The 18,124-nt window shown below is 43.4% G+C and overlaps 1 protein-coding gene across 1 annotated transcript in view; it reads right to left on the bottom strand.

The window, feature by feature from the left end:
- Nucleotides 1-1,373: 1,373 nt before the first annotated feature.
- DUSP9 (dual specificity phosphatase 9) overlaps nt 1,374-18,124 on the bottom strand; it is a 30,899-nt gene continuing 14,148 nt past the window's right edge. The window contains exons 3-4 of the mRNA XM_060763168.2: nt 12,929-13,351; nt 1,374-4,420 (exon numbers count right to left, since the gene is read on the bottom strand). Of these exons, the coding sequence (XP_060619151.1) occupies nt 4,125-4,420; nt 12,929-13,351 (719 nt within the window). The 3' untranslated portion in view covers nt 1,374-4,124. The remainder of the gene's footprint in view (nt 4,421-12,928; nt 13,352-18,124) is intronic.

Genomic DNA, 18,124 nt, shown 5'->3' with positions numbered 1-18,124 from the left:
ACCCAATGATTAAAGGGCAAGTTTCTTTCATCTCAAGGATGGGAATGGGGGGTTGTTGGACTGTAACCCCCATGATCCCTCACCCCTTGAATATAGTGGTTAGGACTGGTGAGAGTTACAGTTAGCTACTAGAAGGCTGAACAGTTTCCACCTGATCTACTCATTCAGTATCTGTCTATCCATCTATCTATTTATCTCCTGATGGACAGATGTTATGAGAGCCAATAGGGCAATGTGTTGCTGTGTTTTGAAATGTGTAATGTAGCTTTCAAAGTGTGTTTGTATGTTTAAAATGTTATGCTATGTGCCGATAGAATTCCTGTGTGGAAAGGGTTAACTGTATCATGAAGAGAAATGGCATTCCTAGAGAGGTCATAAAACTTAGTACAGAGAGCAATGGACATAGTGTAGTGCATTGTACGTCATACATCCTTCTGGAATGCAGGAGGTGTGGACTAATGCTGATAACGTGTTCAGTAGTTTGCGATGTGACTGCCAATGGAGAAGGAAGCAAGTTTTACGATCTGCTTAGCTTCCAATGTAAATAGTTGTATAATAAATTAGTTTATAGCCTAAGGCAGTGTTTCTCAACCTTCCTAATGCCACGACCCCTTAATAACGTTCCTCATGTTGTGGTGATCCCAACCATTAAATTATTTTAGTTGCTACTTCATCACTGTAATTTTGCTACTGCTATGTAAATATCTAATATGCAGGATGGATTTTCATTCACTGCACCAAATTTGGCACAAATACCTGATATGCCCACATTTGAAGACTGGTGGGGTTGGAGGAGGGTTGATTTTGTCATTTGGGAGTTGTAGTTCCTGGGATGTATAGTTCACCTACAATCAAAGGGCATTCTAAACCCCACCAATGATAGAATTGGGCCAATCTTCCCATGACCAACAGAAAGTATTGGAAGAGTTTGGTGGGCATTGACCTTGAGTTTTGGAGTGTTAGTCCACCTACACAAGAGAGCAGGAGGAAGGCTTTGGTGGGAGGATTTGTTTTCTGTTTCCAAAAAGGAAGAGAAGGACAGGTGGAGGGATGTCAGCCTTCTCTGTCAAAGGGTTTTCGAAGACCATCAGAAATATGTGTTTCCTGATTGTCTTTGGTTGGTAAAGGACGATCTTTGGTGACCCCTTTTAAACCCCCTTGCGACCCCCTTAGGGGTCCTGACCCCCAGGCTGAGAAACACTGGCCTAAGGAGACTGTGATCGATGTGTTTCCTTGCCTTGCTGTGCCAGAGATACCACCAATACAATGGTTATATGGGTTAGTTTTACAAAGGTGAACTGGTTCTCTATTAAGTAATGGATAATCTCCCCACTCCAACCTCCCCCACCCAAATAAAACAAAACCACACATAATTTGTATTATTTAAAGTCCTGCTTTATTGAAGTGACCAGTTGACCATGGCAAAGGCACCGTGTGCCCACCACCATCTCAGCTCCACAGCCGTTTACATTCATTTGAAGAACAAGAGACCAGGATACCGAGAGAGCAATTCCTCTGTAGACTGACTCACAACTGCCAGTAATAAAAGAATAAAATGAAAAGCACTGATCCAGAGACAAATGCCATTGTGCAAAACCTGTGTTTGCACACATATAGGTGCACAGGGCTTGTGCGTAGCCTGCATTAAAATAAAATTCCAGAAAATTTTGTGTCCAAATTTTTGAGAAAAGTTGGATTTTGTAAGCCAGGTGAACTGAGCAAGTTTGCATAACTGTTCAGACTTTGCATAACATTGTGACTGTTTTGCATAATATATTCTGGTTTCACTAATCTTGGGAGGACCAGAGGGGGAACTAGGCAAGGGAACCTCCCTACACGGGAGGCATCCACTAGGATTACTTTACCAAGCATTGCTCACAGGCACAAAGTTTCGGGAGGGCCAGAAGGTTGCATATGAGGAAGAACAAGAAAAGGAAAAAGATGCTGAATTCTGCAGACAATGTGTCATTCCATCCCTCCATTTTTGTAGAATCGTAGCATAGATGCAGCCCAACATTCACAACAAACACAGCTAAAGCAACAGCCTTGATCAAAGCATGGATATACTTTAAAACATACTGTTTTCTGACTACACTCACATACAGGCAGTGAGTTAAACCCCTGTGCCGGCAGGACTGAAGACCGACAGGTCGCAGGTTCGAATCCGGGGAGAGCGTGGATGAGCTCCCTCTGTCAGCTCCAGCTCCTCATGCGGGGACATGAGAGAAGCCTCCCACAAGGATGATAAAAACATCAATCCATCCGGGCATCCCCTGGGCAACGTCCTTGTAGACGGCCAATTCTCTCACACTAGAAGCAACTTGCAGTTTCTCAAGTCGCTCCTGACACGACAAAAAAAAAAAGTGGTTAACTTACAGGACAATCCTATACAAAAACAAGTCCCACTGAATTCAGTGGGATTTATTCCTAGATAAGCATGTACGGTATTAAAACAAAGATTTCATAAATGCCAAGACTCTAGCTTTTGTGTAAGTCTTGAACTTGAAACCTTGCACAGACAGTTTCAACTCTAAGGGGAGATATTGTTGAGGAAGGAAACATCCTGTTGGCATTTATTTATTAATTTTTCTGCACATGCTCAGAGATGCCAACTTCTTTGATATGATTTCACTGAGCCCTGGTGGGGACGTGAGAGAAGCCTCCTACAAGGATGATAAAACATCAAAACATCCAGGCGTCCCTTGGGCAACGTCCTTGCAGACGGCCAATTCTCTCACACCAGAAGCGACTTGCAGTTTCTCAAGTCACTCCTGACATGACAAAAAAAAATACTGAGCCCTGTTGCCAAAATTGAATTCAAGCCCTAAAATTGTGGAAATAAGCCTGGGCAGGCAAATGAAGTCTCGGCGTGCTGATACTGAGCAAATGCGGCCTAGCACATACATACGATGCTCTGACTGCTCACATGCAGTGGCGTTAAGGCACACACAAATATACACACATACAGGTGCCAGAATTTGCACAAAAGCACACACACATACACTCTCTTACACAGAGCTGCTCCAACTTGATCCCACATCCCATGCAGTAACATCATGCCATCCCTTACATTGTGAATCCCTGGTGTGAGCCTATCCCAAAGCTTCCAATTAGACACACATTTTTTCCATTTGCTCTCCCCCCCAAAAAAGTTGGAGAAGCAGCCAGAGGTGCTGCTTTGAGGATGAGGAGTTGTGAGGTGACAGATGAGGTACAGTCATGACACAATTTGACCTGGATTAACTGCAGAGCTTCCAATGTGTTCTGGCAGGATGAACTCCTAAAACTAGAGTTCCAAGACGGAAGAGGAAAGGATGGAAATTCTCCATCATCTTCTACCGTTTCAGTTAATCGTCAGACTTAACAGAGGATCCTTAAGGCAATGTTAGAGTCTCGGGTGATGCAAAATTATCTGGGACATCCTTTCTGCAGTTCAACCGAGGCCCTAGATATGTCAGTGAGAGAGGCAGCTGGTGGGCTCTCCACTGTGGAGATACAGGATCCCAACTTGATACGGCTACTGTTGGAGGCATGTTTGTCCACTCCAGAGTAGATCTGGTTCTCCCTGGATTCTTAAGGCCCTGACATCCTAGGCAGGTAGGATCCTTGTGAGAAAGCTACAGCTCTCCAGTTTAATTTCAGAATTATAGCTGTGGAGTCACAAGGTGAGGAAGGGTTCTAGATACGATGGAGATCATTAGCAACCAGCAGGTGCCAGCCCTGATGTGCCCTATGGAACGAGGGCAAAAGGGATCGTATTTGACATGCTGTAAAATGCTCCAGATACAGCTCTTTACAGGACGCCTGTGAACGAGGAGCCGACTATGATAAAGTGGGGCAGAAGTCTTTCTTTGGTTATTGGTGTGGCCCTGACCGCATAGTTGTAAGATTGGTAGGGACATAGCATCACTGTTGTTGCCCAAGAGAACAGAGGAAAGCAGCAAAAACCTGCTCTCAAAGTGGCAGTAGGTTTCAAAAGAGGCGGCCCCCATCTCGCGTTCTCTCTCTTGGCATGAGGTAATTCTGTTGGTGCCAAAGAGCTCTGCCACCAGGGCAGGGAGAACCAAAGAGCAGAAGAGGACAAGAAGCAAAGCCAGCACGCATACGGTGCCCCCTCCTGCCCGCTACGTGGGGTCCAGCTCAAAGACACTGTCATCGGTGGGCGAGGTGAAGAAGCAGGTCTGACTGGAGGTGGGGCGGCTGCTGCGGTTGAGCCCCAGGGACTTCTCAAAGTCCAGCAGCTGCCCCATGAAGTTGAAGTTGGGTGAGATGTTGGACTTCTTCCTCTTCACCAGGTCATAGGCATCGTTGAGGGAGAGGTTGAGCTTCTGCATGAGGTAGGCGACGGTGACGGTGACAGAGCGACTGATCCCCGCCAAGCAGTGCACCAGAATGCCACAGTTCCGAGACAGGGCTTCATCTGTGGACAAAGAGAGAATACAGCATGGAAGGAGGGGAGACACAAATTACACAGGCTGTGCTATGGACTGAGGCACATATATAGGTTGAAGACTAGAGAATGAAGGCACTCTGGGGTCTGAATTACTTTTCTATTGACCAGGGGTGGGATTTAGGAGCATCACTGGTACCAGGTCCTGTATGATTATGGATATTAGGTAGGGACAGACCTGGTTAGTACTTGAATGTAAACATTTTCAGAGGACGGAACTGGCAAAACTATTCTATGTATTTGTTGCCTCAGAAAAATCTTATGAAATTCATCAGATCTCCATTAATTGACAAGTGACCTGGAAGACACATACTGTATATGCACATATACATTACCATGTCCATTTTAAAAATGTGTGTGCATTTGTAACACAAATATATCACATTCACATAACCTATATAGAGTTCTGATTTTCTTTGTGCAAAATGTTAGTAGATCAATAGGTACCGCTCCGGCGGGAAGGTAACGGCACTCCATGCAGTCATGCTGGCCACATGACCTTGGAGGTGTCTATGGACAACGCTGGCTCTTCGGCTTAGAAATGGAGATGAGCACCACACCCCAGAGTCAGACATGACTGGACTTAATGTCAGGGGACTACCTTTACCTTAATATAGAGTTCTGATTTTCTTTGTGCAAAATTAGACCTCTGATTATATTGTCGAAGGCTTCCATGGCTGGAATCACTGGGTTGTTGTAGGTTTTTTCGGGCTATATGGCCATGTTCTAGAGGCATTCTCTCCTGACGTTTCGCCTGCATCTATGGCAAGCATCCTCAGAGGTAGTGAGGATGCTTGCCATAGATGCAGGCGAAACGTCAGGAGAGAATGCCTCTAGAACATGGCCATATAGCCTGAAAAAATCTACAACAACCCAACTCTGATTTTCTTTGTGCAAAATCAGAACTCTGGGGAGGCCCTGCTCTTGCTCCCGTCAACAGAACAGATGCGCCTGGCGGGAATGAGAGACAGGGCCTTCTCAGCTATGGCCCCCCGCCTATGGAACACACTCCCAAATGAGGTAAGATCTGCTTCCTCCATCCTGACTTTTAGAAAAAAATTAAAATCATAGTTTTGGGACCAGGCCTTCGGGCAGTTGAAGTAAATGTATGCAGCATTTTGGAAAGACAGTGACTGGAATGGCGATTTGACGGACAAGACTGTTTTATTGTTTTAATGATTGCTTTTTTGCTCATGGATGTATTTTTTAATTTGATTTATGTCTAATTGTAGTGTATAATTGTAATTGTTTGTACTGGCATTGAATTTTTGCCATTATTTATGTGTAAACCGCTTTGAGCCCCCCTCAGGGTGAGAAAAGCGGTATACAAATACTGTAAATAAATAAAAAAATGTGGGTTGCCGTACTTTACTCCGTGGCACACACAGTCCTGTTTAGCAGACCACTATTGATCTCTAGATGTACTTAGACTACACTTCCCATAGTAAAGTAAATGTCCCTTGACATTAAGTCCAGTTGTGTCATCTCCATTTCTAAGTCAAAGAGCTGGCATTGTCTGCAGACACCTCCAAGGTCATGTGGCCGGCATGGAGTGCCACTACCCTCCCGCCGGAGTGTTACCTTGGGAAGTCTGACTTGGCCACGGTAGTCCACGCTCTGGTTACATCCCGTATAGACTACTGCAACGCTCTTTACGTGGGGTTGCCTTTGAAGACTGTTTGGAAGCTTCAAATGGTCCAACACTCGGCAACCAGGATGCTAACGGGAGTGGCACTCAGGGAGCATACAACTCCTCTGTTGCGCCAGCTCCACTGGCTGCCAGTTTGCTACCGGGCACAATTCAAAGTGCTGGCGTTAGCCTATAAAGCCCTAAACAGTTCTGGCCCAACTTACCTGTCTGAAAGCATATCCTCCTATGAACCAGCTAGGACATTAAGATCATCTGGGAAGGCCCTGCTCTCAGTCCCGCCTGCTTCACAGATGCGCCTGGCGTGGACGAGAGACAGGGCCTTCTCAGTGGTGGCCCCTCGCCTGTGGAATGCTCTTCCTTCAGATATCAGATCAGCCCCCTCCCTATTGGCATTTCGGAGGAAACTGAAGACCTGGTTGTTCGAGCAGGCATTTGATTAGGCAGTGTAATGAACATAGGAACATGGAATAACGGATTATGAGATTGGATTTTGATTCTACTGATGAGACGTTAACGATTTGTTATATTGATGCTTAACTGTTTATTATGCCACTGTTTTAACTGTCCCTTAATTGTTTTTATGATGTTTAGCATTGCATTTTTGCTGTTGTAAACCGCTTTGAGTCGCCTAAGGGCTGAGAAAAGCGGTATATAAGTGAAGTAAGTAAATAAATAAATAAATACCTATTGTTCTACTCACATTGGCATGTTTTCAAACTGCTAGGTTGGCAGAAGCTGGGGCTAACAGCGAGAGCTCACCCTGCTCTCCAGATTCCAACCGGCAACCTTTCGGTCAGCAAGTTCAACAGCTCAGCGGTTTAACCCGCTGCGCCACTGGGAGCTCCACACTTCCTATAAGAGCAACACTTCCTATAAGACCAACAAAATGTACCACTCCATGGCTGCCCACCCCTGCTCTACAGAGATTCCAATACTATGAGGTAGAAGCCGAATTGCGAACCTGTTATAAAAGAGAATGAGAAATGCTTAAGATTTGTTTAAACCTGATCAAAACCTGATATTTGATGCTGCATTTCCAAACAATAAAGGGAAAGCCTGGGCCTGCAGGCACTGGGACTATATGTACAAAAACATTCTTTGAAACGGTGCCAAAGAAACACAAAAACATCAGATCAGAAGATGATGTGCTGCTGGCTCCTTTTGGGTTTGAGTTCCAGTTACCAAAGAGTCTGGATGTCGGGGAGGGGGGCAAAAGGAAGCAAGCAAGCAGCAGAAAGACACAACAAAATGAGGCCGAATAAAAAGACCTAGTAAATATGTTCCGGGTTTTAAAGGTATACTGGAACCTCCCTTCAACATATCTTCAGCATTTTGGTCAGCTCCATGATAGTTTTGGGCAAACTCAGAGCAAAGCCACTGCCCCATTGATATAGAAATGGTCCTTCAGTGACCAGGATGGAGCCCCCGGTGGCGCAGTGGGTTAAAGCCCTGTGCCGGCAGGACTGAAGACCGACAGGTCACAGGTTCGAATCCGGGGAGAGGCAGATGAGCTCCCTCTATCAGCTCCAGCTCCTCATACGGGGACATGAGAGAAGCCTACCACAAGGATGATAAAACATCAAATCATCCGGGCGCCCCCTGGGCAACGTCCTTGCAGACAGCCAATTCTCTCACAACAGGAGCGACTTGCAGTTTCTCAGGTTGCTCCTGACATGACCAAAAAAAATAAAAAAGTGACCAGGATGGTCAACAGACTACGGAATGGCATCTGAGAAATAAAATACAAAGAATTCTCTATTCTGCTTTGGTTAGACCACACCTGGAATATTGTGTCCAATTCTGGGCACAATTGAAGAGAGATATTGACAAGCTGGAATGTGTCTAGAGGAGGGCGACTAAAATGATCAAGGGTCTGGAGAACAAGCCCTGTGAGGAGCGGCCTAAGGAGCTGGGCATGTTTAGAAGAGAAGGCTGAGAGAAGATATGATAGCCATGTATAAATATGTGAGAGGAAGCCACAGGGAGGAGGGAGCAAGCTTGTTTTCTGCTTCCCTGGAGACTAGGACACGAAACAATGGCTTCAAACTACAAGAAAGGAGATTCCATTTGAACATGAGGAAGAACTTCCTGACTGTGAGAGCCGTTCAGCAGTGGAACTCTCTGCCCCAGAGTGTTGTGGAGGCTCCTTCTTTGGAAGCTTTTAAACAGAGGCTGGATGGCCATCTGTCAGGGGTGATTTGAACGCAATATTCCTGCTTCTTGGCAGGAATATTGGTTGGACTGGATGGCCCATGAGGTCTCTTCCAACTCTTTGATTCTATGATTCTATGAATTATAGCTGGACTTCAGTGCTGCGGGCAAATTACCAAATTACACAGAATTGTATGGTGTGGGGACCACCGTTTCCAGACAAGTGGAAGTCTAGGAGGGAGAGTAGCATATCAAATGTGCATTGTGTTCAGAAGAGTCGGGAGTCAGAAGGGCAAGGCTGTACATGTGACGCGATGGCGTCCTACCTCTGTGCCTTGTGTGGACCGCTGACCCACAGAACCAGGCGAAGAAGGGTTTCCTTTGTGAGCATTTCATCAGTCAAGCAAAGCTGAGACCTTTAGATTAATTATCCGCCTACTCACATTCCTACGGAAAGTTTATTTATAACATGGTAATGAGAGAGAAGAGGGGGGAGTGAGATGGGGAAATGCTTCTTGTAAGATGTTGTCTATTAGCTAATTTGTTAAAACACTTATGTAAAAATAGCGCAGCGTTAAGTTTTTTTAAATCCGCTGATTGAATCGGAAAAGAACATTTGAAAAAAAAGAATCATTCATCTTGCCAATCTGTCAATTAAATATTGTAGACCTAGTTGTATTTTATTTTATTTTATTTATTTACTATATTTATATATTGCCACTCTCAGCCCAGAGGCGACTCGGAGTGGTTCGCAAATTGGCAACAATTTGATGCCTCAACAATTATAACAAGTAAAAACAATCAAGAAATTCTGTTAAAAACAATAGCATATGATACAAAAAATATAAAAGCCTTAAAACATTATCGTGAGTATCTCCATGTCAAATCGTTATTCCATTGCATTATTAAGTAGTTCCATAATTCTGTTTAGCTATTCTGTATTTGGGAAGACCTGCTCAAAAAGCCAGGTTTTCACCTTTAGTAATATTATATATTACTATACTGTACTACACCATTATATTGTAATATTATTAGTAGTATTACATGTAATATAAAATAATTATAGTATTGTATTATTATCATTATATTTATTACTAGCTGTCCCCTGCCACGCGTTGCTGTGCCCCAGTCTGGTGATCTGGAAAATAAAGTAATGAGAAAGTGTTGGTTTGTAATATATGTAATTTCTTTATGCTTGTGTTGATGTAGAGATTGTCTGGTTGACCTACTATGGAGCATGCAACACAGAATTGTCCTTTTTTAGGGGTCCCTTTCAAATCTATGATACTATATCTCTGTGTGTGAGAGTCATATATCTCTCTCTATATCTATGGCTGGATGGCTCTTTGTCAGGAGGGCTTTGATAATGTTTTCTTGCCCTGGTGAAGGGAGTTGGGCTGGATGGCCTTAAGTATTTTCTGTTAGTCATGGGGGTTCTGTGTGGGACGTTTGTCCCAATTCTGTCATTAGTGGGGTTCAGAACGCTCTTTGATTGAAGGTGAACTATAAATCCCAGTAACTACAACTCCCAAATGTCAAGGTCTATTTCCCCTAAACTCCATCTGTGTTTATATTTGGGCATATTGAGTATTCATGCCAAGTTTGGTCCAGATCCATCATTGTTTGAGTCCACAGTGCTCTCTAGATGTAGGTGAACTACAATTCCAAAATTCAAGGTCAATGCCCACCAAACCCTTTCAGTATTTTCTGGTGATCATGGGAGTTCTGTGTGCCAAGTGTGGTTCAATTCCATCGTTGGTGGAGTTCAGGATGCTTTTAATTATAGGTGAACTATAAATCCCAGCAGCTACAACTCCCAAATGACAAAATCATAATTTTTTGAGTGATGGTCACTCCTTGTGTAGTGAGACATTTGGTTGCCAAATTTGGTGTGATTTCGTTCATTGGTTCTTTTGTTTTTAAGGTACTCATTATGCACTGAACATTTTTATATATATAGATTAGTAGTATTATATTGTATTACATTACAATATTATAAATATTATATGTATATACAATATATTATATTATATTATTAGTAAAGCACAGAAGACAAGATGGAACTGTCTTCAACGGTAGCCCCCTCTCTCTTCGCTCTGGCCAGAGCAGCAGTTGGTGCCGGGGGGTGGGGGGCTCTCAACTGATGATATAGGGAGGAGACAAGATGGCTAGCCTGCCCCTGACCTCCAACCCACCCATCGAAAGGTCCACAAGCTAAGGATAAATGTTGATAAATGTTGTAAACCTGCATGGTCCTCCGAGGACACAGTAAAACTCAAGAAGAGACTCTCTTCTTGGAACTGGTGACTGAGGCCCCTTCCATAAAGGCCCTATATCCCAGGATCTGATCCTAGGCTTTCTGCTTTAAACTGGATTATATGAGTCCACATTGCCAGATAATCTGGGATAAACGGAAAACCTGGGATCAGATCCTGGGATATAGGGCCTGTCTGGAAGGGCCCTGACAAGCAATGCAAAGCCTTGGGATTGGCTAAGTTAAGTCAGATATGTTATATCTACTCCTTCATGGATCAATTGATGCTTTGTTATGGCTGGAGTTCCCAAGTTCCAGCAACTCATTGCAGGAAGTTTGAGATAAAAAGACATGCATAGACACCCCCCCCCCCCCCCGCAATACACTAAACCAGGGGTCCTCAACCTTTTTAAACAGAGGGCCAGGTCACAGTCCCTCAAACTGTTGGAGGGCCGGATTATAATTTGGGAAAAAAACATGAATGCACACTGCACATACCTTATTTGTAGTGCAAAAACTATGCACACTGCACATACCTTATTTGTAGTGCAAAAACCACTTAAAAACAATACAATAATTAAAATGAAGAACTATTTTAACAAATATAAACTTATTAGTATTTCAGTGGGAAGTGACCGCATTTCTATGTACGAACCCACATGATCTCTTCAATCATCTGGAGAGGCCCTACTCATGCTCCCACCTCCTTTGTAGGCGCAATTGGTGGGGATGAGGGAGAGGGCCTCATCCCCACCAAGAGGGCCTTCTCGGTGGTGGCCCCCCGACTCTGGAACTCACTTCCCAGGGACATTAGATATGCCCCAACGTTGGCAGTCTTTAGGAGGAGCCTGAAAACGTGGTTGTTCCAGTGTGCCTTCCCAGAATAAGGAGAACTCTCAGCAATATTTCTTCACAATGCACTTTAATACTGACTTAGGATGGACTTAGGATGGACAGTCCATCCTAAGTCAGTATTAAAGTGCATTGTGAAGAAATATTGCTCTCCGAAAAATCCTATCGTAATTATATTTTACCTTGTTCACGTCAGCATATTTTCAATTTTAATCTATTACATTTGGCCATTTTATTACATTTGGCCATTTTAAAAATTGTTTATGTCACTATTGATTGTTTTTTGTTTATATGATTTGTATTTTATTGATTGTTTATTGATGTTCTGTTAATTGATGTTTTGTTTGATGTACTTTGCGCTTGGCCTCATGTAAGCCACACCGAGTCCCTTGGGGAGATGGTAGCGGGGTACAAATAAAGATTATTATTATTATTATTATTATTATTATTATTATTATTAAGTGTGGGCCTGCTTTTGGCTGATGAGATAGGATTGTTGTTGTGTGCTTTCAAGACTTAGGTTGACCCTGAACAAGGGCCGGGTAAATGACCTTGGAGGGCCGTATCCGACCCCCGGGCCTTAGTTTGAGGACCCTTGCACTAAACTATAGGCAACATTGAGCAGCCTAAAACAGCCTGCTAATCTTGATGAAAACTAGGAGAAGCAGTTCAAAAATAACCAGAAGCCTGCCAGTAGGAAATCTCAAAAACTCAATCAAATGTAGTCGTTTTGTTTTTGCACAATCCTCATCAAAAAGAAAAAAAGAAAACCAGACGTGATGTCATGTTGTACCTGCGTGATGTCTTTGGGACACATTTGGGTGAGAAATAACCATTGTCCACCCTGTGTATGCCTAGTCTTGTTTTCGGTGATGCTACTGCTACTGAAATGTATGTTTACAGCCTATTTTGATAGGAAAACCACTGTATGAAATCTTGTATGTTGTCAGACTCCAGTTCCCATCAGTCCCAGTCATATTGATCACTGGTGAGAGAAGATGGCATGCTAGTGATCGATATATGGTCACTAAGATTTCACATAAGGGTAATTTTGATCAATACAAAGCTTGACAACTGAGGGTCTCAGCAATCTTCTTTCCAGTATTTATGGCATGAACATTGTCCTTCCAGCCATGTTTAGTTGCCACTCATTGCTGGCGCCACTAGAGTTGATGTTTCCTATTGAAGTAACACATGGTGTCCTTCCCATGGGACCCCCTCCCATAACAATTTGTGCGGCAATACTATAGCTACAGTAAAATATGATAGAAATTGACAAAATTAGTGACCAGCAAAACCAGCAGACACAACAGTGCATGCTTGCAAAGTGTGCATGCAAAACCACGCAAACTGAAGTGTCACTGTAACTGGGTAATAACAACAGTGAAAATCATGTTTTTGTAGTTATATCCAACCGCAGGGATAGTTCTATACAAAAAATAAATTTCTACTGAAACACGGCACCAACATTTTATAGGTAGTAATTTTGTTGTCACCCCTTCTGATGGTGTCACCTGCTGTGATCTGCACCACCCTAATGACATTGCTGCAGCCACTCCACCTCACTCACCAATGAATTCGATGGCCTCAGGGAAGAACTGGGAGAGATTCTGACTCCAGTGGTCCGAGATGGGGATCTGCTTGTAATGGAAGTCACCATTCTTCTCAAAGAGGTTGGGCAAGTTGGGTGTAACGTTGAGGATGTAGCTGATGCCTAGCTTGGCCAAGGTGTCCATGTTAGCTGAGTCACGGGCACTGCCCAGGTACAGGTTGGGTAGAATCTGCACAGGAAAGGATGGGGGGCTGGCCCCTTCCGACTCCATGCCGCTGCTAAGGGGCTCCGACTCGGCATCCGAGCAATCCGAGCTGAGGCTCAGGCCCCCCAGGCCAACCACCGGGGCAGCGGGGGGCACAGGTGAGCTGCTGGCGATGGCAGCATCCAGGTTGGTCTCACAAAGATGTGGACACTCAGCTTGAAATTTATGGAAGCCTCCTACAAGAAAGACAAAGACCCAGAATGAGTTGCATAGAATCATAGAATCAAAGAGTTGGAAGAGACCTCCTGGGCCATCCAGTCCAACCCCCTGCCAAGAAGCAGGAATATTGCATTCAAATCATCCCTGACAAATGGCCATCCAGCCTCTGCTTAAAAGCTTCCAAAGGAGGAGCCTCCACCACACTCCGGGGCAGAGAGTTCCACTGCTGAACGGCTCTCACAGTCAGGAAGTTCTTCCTCATGTTCAGATGGAATCTCCTCTCTTGTAGTTTGAAGCCATTGTTCCGCATCCTAGTCTCCAAGGAAGCAGAAAACAACTTGCTCCCTCCTCCCTGTGGCTTCCTCTCACATATTTATACATGGCTATCATATCTCCTCTCAGCCTTCTCTTCTTCAGGCTAAACATGCCCAGTTCCCTAAGCCGCTCCTCATAGGGCTTGTTCTCCAGACCCTTGATCATTTTAGTCGCCCTCGCATTGCTGTTGTGTGCATCTTGATACTAGAGGTTCTCACAGGTGGTCACAGATTTCCTCTTTTCCCACTCTCCAAATATTAGTTAGAGAATCTTCCAGTACTATTTCACACACCATAGACTGATAGTTATGTTTATTCATAGTTGTTGGTGCTGTTATATATCCTAGTATACCCTACCTTGTTCATGCCCAGTATTATTTTTTAAATTTTAAATTATTACATTTGGCCCAGCCATACGTTTTTAAATGCTTGTATGTTATTGTTATTGTTTATTTTTGTTTATGAGATTTATTTTATTGTTTTGTATTGATTATTTTGTTATTGTCTTCGTTTTATTGATGTACTGCGGGCTTGGCCTCATGTAAGCCCCACCGAGTCCCTTGGGGAGATGGTAGCGGGGAACAAATAAAGTATTATTATTATTATTATTATTATTATTATTCTGAAATCATTCTTGTTAGATGGGCTAAATAGAGAATTATTCTCCTAAGAAATGCTTAGAACAGTGGTTCTCAACCTGTGGGTCCCCAGATGTTTTGGCCTTCAACTCCCAGAAATCCCAACAGCTGGTAAACTGGCTGGGATATCTGGGAGTTGGAGGGACCCACAGGTTGAGAACCATTGGCTTAGAACAGGGATCCTCAAACCTTTTAAACAGAGGCCCAGGTCACAGTCCCTCAAACAGTTGGAGGGGCGCATTATGTGAAAACAACACGAATGAATTCTTATGCACACTGCACATATCTTAATTGTAGTGCAAAAAACACTTTAAAACATACAATAATTAAAACGAAGAACAACTTTAACAAATATAAACTTATTAATATTTCAATGGGAAGTGTGGGCCTGCTTTTGGCTGATGAGATAAGATGGTTGTTGTTGTTGTTGTTGTTGTTGTTGTTGTTGTTGTTGTGTGCTTTCAAGACATTTCAGACTTAGGTTGACCCTGAGCGAGGGCCGGGTAAATGACCCTGGAGGGCCGTATCCGGCCCCTGGGTCTTAGTTTGAGGACCCCTGGCTTAGAAGAATAGAATAATCAAAGATGAAGAGTAATCACATAATGTCTCAAACCTACACCTGTTGATAGACTCTACAAGCTAGCTGGCATTCCCCCTCTCCCTTGCCCAATGTGCAACAGGAAGTTGCTACTAACTGGGAGAGAAATAAGATTGAACACTGTGAAAGCCACCCACTGCATGGCTATCGGCCTCCTCTCAATAGACTTAAATCAAGGAAATGTTTCATGAGAACCACCACTTTCTCTTAATGTTCCCCCAGCAACATCAAGGGCATTCCTCTGGGCAGCTAAATCAGGCAATTGCAACTGGATCCCCCCCCCCCCCCCGCCTCATGAGGGTCTTACTCCAAGGGCAAACCAAGAATGGGCAACTTGGAAGTCTATGAACAGACTCAGAAGTGGACTTGGTAGAAGACAACCTGGCTAAACGGCACTACCTAGAAGAACCCTCCACTTTGTGTGACTATGGAGCAAAACAAACAACTCTGCACTACACATATCTTATACACAATACAATAATTAAAATGAAGAACAATGTTAACAAATATAAACTTATTAGTATTTCAATTGGAAGTGTGGGCCTGCTTTTGGCTGATGAGATAGGATTGTTGTTGTTGTTGTTGTTGTTGTTGTTGTTGTTGTGTGCTTTCAAGTCGTTTCAGACTTAGGTTGACCCTGAGAGAGGGCCGGGCAAATGACGTTGGACGGCCGTATCCGGCCCCGGGCCTTAGTATGAGGACCCCTGGCATAGAGGAAGAACTGTTTAATGCTACAGACAATGCGGTCCCTGTTGCCTGCTTTTGGTCTAAAGTTATTTAGCCGCTTGTGTTCCTTCTATTTAATCAGTTTTATACTAATTTATTTATGCAATCCTTTTGACATGAAATGAATAAAATTCTTCTAAGGACAGAAGCACTAAAAATCTTGGTGATTTGAGACTTGGTGTTCGAGAAATAGGCTAATCAATGAGCACATTGCAAAGCTTCTTATCCTTTACAACAGAGGTCCTCAAACTAAGGCCCGGGGGCTGAATGCGGCCCTCCAAGGTAATTTACCTGGACCTCGCTTAGGTTCAATCTAAGTCTGTAACAACTTGAAAGCATACAGCAACAACAATAACAACAATCCTATCTCATAAGATGTGTGCACTAGTGTGCGAAGGAATTCATTCATGTTTTTTTCAAATTATAATCCGGCCCTCCAACAGTTTGAGGGACTGTGATCTGGCCCTCTGTTTAAAAAGTTTGAGGACCTCTGCTTTACAATAACTTGTTTCTCTTTCAAGAAGACGTAGTTAAGAGCAAATGTGATAAGCTTCCTGTGCCCACAGATTAATGTCTATCCTTTGGCAAAATAAAACATTCAACTATTTCTGCAGAAGTCCCCTGTCGGCTCCTCCTTTGCAGGGGATAATAATAATAATAATAATAATAATAATAATAATACTTCTTTATTTAATACCCCACCACCATCTCTCCAATGGGGACTCGGGGCGGCTTACATGAGGCCAAACCCAACAGCATATTACAATAAAATAAAACCAAAACACAATAATAATGCAGTAAAATGCATACAACATATGAGTACAAAAAAAAAAAAGATAAAGCAAAATCATACACAATAAAATAACAATGAGTGGACCGCATGTTCGAGATAAAAAAACTAAAATACTAAAGATACTAAAATCAGGATGAGACAGGGATGGAGCAGATTGTTTGTGAGGGAGAAACTCATAAAGGAACGGGGTCATAAAAATAGGCCTTCATACAGGTGGGGAAATATACTCTGGGGATAAAAAACCATTGAGGGGGAGCAACTGTGTATGATAGTATGGCTACTCTCCAAAACGCATTGGAAAAGTCAGGTTTTGAGATTCCTCTTGAAAGTTTCTAAGGTGGGAGCCTTCCTAATCTCACCGGGCAATGAGTTCCAGAGTTGGGGGGCCACAGAGGAGAAGGCTCTCTCCCTTGTGGCCCCCCGACTCTGGAACTCATTGCCCGATGAGATTAGGAAGGCCCCCACCTTAGAAACTTTCAAGAGGGACAGTGTCCATATGAAAATGGGAAGATCACAAACACAAATAAAAATTACGATTACAGACACTTTTTCTAAATCGGAGAGAACAATTCTCTAGGCATTTGTAGGTACTCCGGCGTGATTCTATGGTCAATTTCCTCCGGAAATTATAGATTGTGGCGCAGCTAGCTGAGTGTCAGCTGCATTAAGATCACTCTGACCAAAAGGTCATGAGTTCGAAGCCAGCCAGGGCTGGAGTGAGTGTCCAGCCTTTGTGTAGCCTGTTGTCGACCTTTGCAACCCGAAAGACAGTTGCATCTGTCAAGTAGGAAAATAAGGTACCACCTTGTGTGGGAGGCTAAATTAACTAATTTATGAGGCCATAAAGAAAACTCCGGGATGTGGAATGTGGAAGAACTTCATCGGTGTTGCTGATGGACGATGAAAGCAGCAGCTTCCCTGGTGGCCAGAAAAAAGTTAAATAGCCTCAGTGTATTGTCTGTATTCGTTGTCTGTCAAACTGGCATTGAATGTTTGCCATATATGTGTATACTGTAATCCGCCCTGAGTGAGAAGGGCGGAATATAAAAACTGCAAATAAATAAATAAATAAATAAATAAATAAATAGAAAGAATATCTCTTTTGGGTGAACATGGAGAAAGTTTGTTTTGTGTTGATCCAGAGATAAAGACATGACGCAATGGATTAAAACTACAGGAAAAGAGATTCTACCTAAACATTAGAAACAGCGTCCTGAGAGCAAGAACTGCTTGACAGTGGAATACACTGCCTCAGAATGTGGTGGAGGTTTTGAAACAGAAGCTGGATGGTCATCTGTTGGGAGGGCTTTGTTTGTGTAATTTTACATGGCAGAAGGGGGTTGGACTGGATGGCATCTCTTCCAGCTAAGAGCCCTCGCAGAGTGAATCTTATATATATATATAATGAAACTGGTCTGTGCTGCACAAAGCCTCCTCCCAAGTTCCCTGGAAATCTACATGGCAGCTCATCATGGATTACATAACATTATGTCACACACAGCTCCTGTGCTTTGGGGCTTTTAAGCTTTTTTTTTTTTTAAAAAAAAAAAAACACAAGTACCCCTGTCTTCAGTGTGTGGTGAAAGATGTAAATAAACCACAAATTGCAGCAGCAGGTAGCTTTGACCTTCTGGATGTTGTTTGTGTACTGAACTTCTTATCAGGCTATGCCATGCAGCCAGCCATGTGCCATGTGACCTCCGGCATAGAGTGTCTACACT

Source organism: Anolis sagrei, chromosome 2 (assembly GCF_037176765.1).
Source record: "Anolis sagrei isolate rAnoSag1 chromosome 2, rAnoSag1.mat, whole genome shotgun sequence".
Lineage (NCBI taxonomy): Eukaryota > Metazoa > Chordata > Lepidosauria > Squamata > Dactyloidae > Anolis > Anolis sagrei.
The sequence above is the reverse complement of the archived record's forward strand: the minus strand, read 5'-3'. Positions and strand labels throughout refer to the sequence as shown.